The 3,486-nt window shown below is 33.6% G+C and overlaps 1 protein-coding gene across 3 annotated transcripts in view; it reads left to right on the forward strand.

Annotated features, from left to right (window-relative positions):
• LOC107676079 (sperm-specific antigen 2 homolog) overlaps positions 1-3,486 on the forward strand; it is a 42,961-nt gene that overhangs the window by 28,577 nt on the left and 10,898 nt on the right. For all 3 annotated transcript variants that reach the window (XM_016470602.1, XM_016470599.1, XM_016470600.1), the window contains exon 9: positions 2,118-2,779. In XM_016470602.1, coding sequence (XP_016326088.1) covers positions 2,118-2,779 — 662 coding nt within the window. The remainder of the gene's footprint in view (positions 1-2,117; positions 2,780-3,486) is intronic.

Below are 3,486 nucleotides of genomic sequence, written 5' to 3' on the forward strand. Positions count from 1 at the left end.
TTTAACACATCCTTGCTGAATAAAAGTTTTAATTTCTTTCAAGAAAAGAAAGAATAAAAATTTACTGATGCCAAACTTTTGAACTGTAGTGTATATTGATAGAAAATATTTCTATTTTAAATAAATGCTCTTCTTTTTAACTTTTTATTCATCAAAGAATCCTGAAAAAATGTATCACAGGTTCCAAAAAAATATTAAGCAGCACAACAGTTTCCAGCACTGATAATAAATCGGCATATTATAATGATTTCTGAAGGATCGTGTGACACTGAAGACTGGAGTAATGATGCTGAAAATCCAGCTTTGATCACAGAAATACATTTTAATGTATATTAAAATAGAAAAACATTATTTTGCATCATAATAATATTTCACAATATTACATTTTTTCCTGTATTTTTAATCAAATAAATGCAGCCTTGATTAGCATAAGAAACTCCTGTAAAAAACATTAAAAATTGTTCTGATCCCAAACTTTTGACCAGTAGTGTGTGTGTAATTGCATAGTTTACCTTAAAATATGAATATAAATATTAACAAAGAATTTCTCACGTAAATTCATTTAAATAAACATTAGCATTATTAATTCAAGTAATTATTAAACATACACGTTATTGTTAAAGCAAACAAGTAAACAATAACTAAAATCAAAAACAAAGAAAAAAATGACAAGGAAAAGAGAACAATATTACTAACAGCAACGGGTCTTTAGGTTACTAGTGTAGATGTTTTGAGTCTTTTAAAAAAAACAAAAAAACACTTGTTTACACTCACTTAAGACTAGCAACTGTTTATGCTAATACCCACTAGGCGGGCATTTCGACCAAGAAGTGTATGTGAATGTTTATTCACATTACTGTGAGGTGTTCTGTGGATTTGTTCTCCCATGTCTTGTTGACTTTTCTTACATAACTTATGCTTCTACAAATGCTCGTCTGTGGGGGCTGTGATCTCCAATCGGACGTGCTTGTCCCTCTCTCACAGAAAACCACACTTTCTGTTCCTCTTTTCTTTTTCTGGCACATGTCCTGCAGGCCGTTCCTGAACGCTGACTCAGACAGCCTGGCTGTATTGCATGATATAAATGAAGACTATTGATTTCTGAGCAAAACCCATCATTGGCTTGTTATCACTTGTTATCATTCCATTACATGCCAGCAGTATTGTCAAATCCTTTTCCTTTATGTCCGCCAGAACAAATGACGAGCTTGATGTTGATAAAGACCATCAAGTCACACAAAAGTTGCTGTGTTTTGTACAGGATCTTGTTTTTGCTGCGGGAAACCCTGAAATTTTAGAATTTTCCAGATCACACAGATTCCTATTAGAGTGACTTGATTATGTTCACGAAATTTCGCAGAGTAACGTTATGACCTGACCTTAAACAGAAGCAGTTCTTGACTCATTTTGATTCAGAATGATGACTCCTGTGGTCAATTCAGTCTAATTTGCAGTTTGACTGTTTCAAAAATTATTTTATTTGTCGGATATCATTCTTTCATTCCTTTATTTGTCGAAGCTCTATACAGTTCTGGATATTTAAATTATATTATGTTATGTTATGTTATGTTATGTTATGTTATGTTATGGTATGCTATGCTATGCTATGCTATGCTATGCTATGCTATATTATATTATATTATATGCAATCTATTATTTATTGAACATTAATATGAAAAAGTACTATATTAAAAACAACAACAATTATATATTTTATATTATTAATAATATATTATTCTTTGTTTAAAGCCCTACAATTCATAATGTTTAGAATATATTATATTTATTTTATTACAGTATTAACAATTATATTATATTATATTAAGAATATATAATAATAATAATTATATTATAATAATTGTGATTTATTGTTATTATTATAATTTTTGTATATTAATGAACAATTAATATTTGTTCTTTTTATTACTTTAACTATTTTGCTGTAGCAGTTGCAGGAAATGCTGCTTAAAGTTGACGTTTCTCTACTGTTTTCTATTGTTTCTATTGTAATTTATTTTTTCTCTTTTTTTTTTCTTGAGTAAATAATTTAAAAGTTTCAAGTTAGTTGTGCATAGGAAATTGTCTGTTCTAAAGCTCTTCTTTTGTTTCTTCTGTAGGTCGGTTCCGTCAAACAGAAGTTCTGGCCACGGTGGCAAACGTCTTCTCTGAGATCTACTCCCAAGTGTCTGGAAGACCCATGGAGAGAATCGGCAGCGGCGACATAGAGACTAAAACCCCCTCTCCATTAAAAAGGAATAATTCCGCTCTAAATGCGGCCAAGATTCTAAAACGGAACATTACGAAACAGAACCTGCTGGCCTCTGTCATGGAAGGAACAGCCAAACAGCCTTCAGCGTCTGACGTTGACAACACAGAAGGTGCAAACTCTGATGTAGGGGCCGGACTGATGGATACGGAGCACAAACTACAGCAGAAAGTCTTTAGAAAAAAAGATTCATCTCTGGCCACAGTGACTGAGGAGGCCCAACAAAGTATCTCAGACGCTTCACTTAATGGAAACGCCCCAAAACCTCTGTCCAAGGACTCTGCGTTAATGAATGGTGACCACTCTACTGAGACACCAGCTCTGGATAAAGACATGTCACTTTCCCCGGTCCTGGTGAGCATCAGTCGGGTGTCTGACGAGAGTGACTTCAAGGAACTTGAACGCCAGGAGACCATCACTTCCACCCCAGATAAAGAACCGACCAACCTGCTGCCCAACCCCCTCATAGCCCACCTACTCAGCCAGCCCAGAGACTCATTTGAAATGGAGGAGGTAAAACAATCCTCCTTGCTTTCCCTTGTCTGGTTCTCACGCTGACAATCATCTCCAAGCTTCTCCTAAAGTTTTTGTGTGTGTGTTTTGTTGTAAAAACAGCAGAGGATCATGACACTCAAAGCTAAAAATAATTAGGGAACATAGAACGCCTGGAGGATGTTCTTGGGATTATGGTTTTGCCTTTGATTATGTTAAAGCATGCTACTGGATCCTGATAGCAGACAATGTTCATCAGTGATACGGCAAGTCCGGCTTGCCGCAAGTTTATCAGTGGCCAACACCATAGCTTGCAAAACTTGCATTTAAAGCTGAAGTATGCCATTTTTGACATTAAAATACTTCCTCCTATCATTTCCTGCTATTTTAACATTGCTTTTAAAAAGTCAACATAACAAAGTAAAAGTTCTTTACTCATTTTGAGTCTGATATTATATTTTGTAGTTTAGTTGAGCAAGTGAATCATCTGAGCTGATTCTGTCCATGATTCAAAAAGATTCAGTCTGATTTGTGTTGTTCGACTGTTTCAGTAAAAATATTATATTATATTAAGTATTAAACAGTCAAAATATTAATTGTAATTTAATATTAGAAAATAGTAATAGTAATAATAAATATAATTTTAAATATCAATGTGCAATTAATATTGGCATTACTTACTTACTAGTAGTATTTTTTATACAGGATTTTTTTTTTTTTTCAGCAGG

Source organism: Sinocyclocheilus anshuiensis, unplaced genomic scaffold (genome assembly GCF_001515605.1).
Source record: "Sinocyclocheilus anshuiensis isolate Anshui unplaced genomic scaffold, SAMN03320099.WGS_v1.1 scaffold1932, whole genome shotgun sequence".
In the NCBI taxonomy this organism is placed as follows: domain Eukaryota; kingdom Metazoa; phylum Chordata; class Actinopteri; order Cypriniformes; family Cyprinidae; genus Sinocyclocheilus; species Sinocyclocheilus anshuiensis.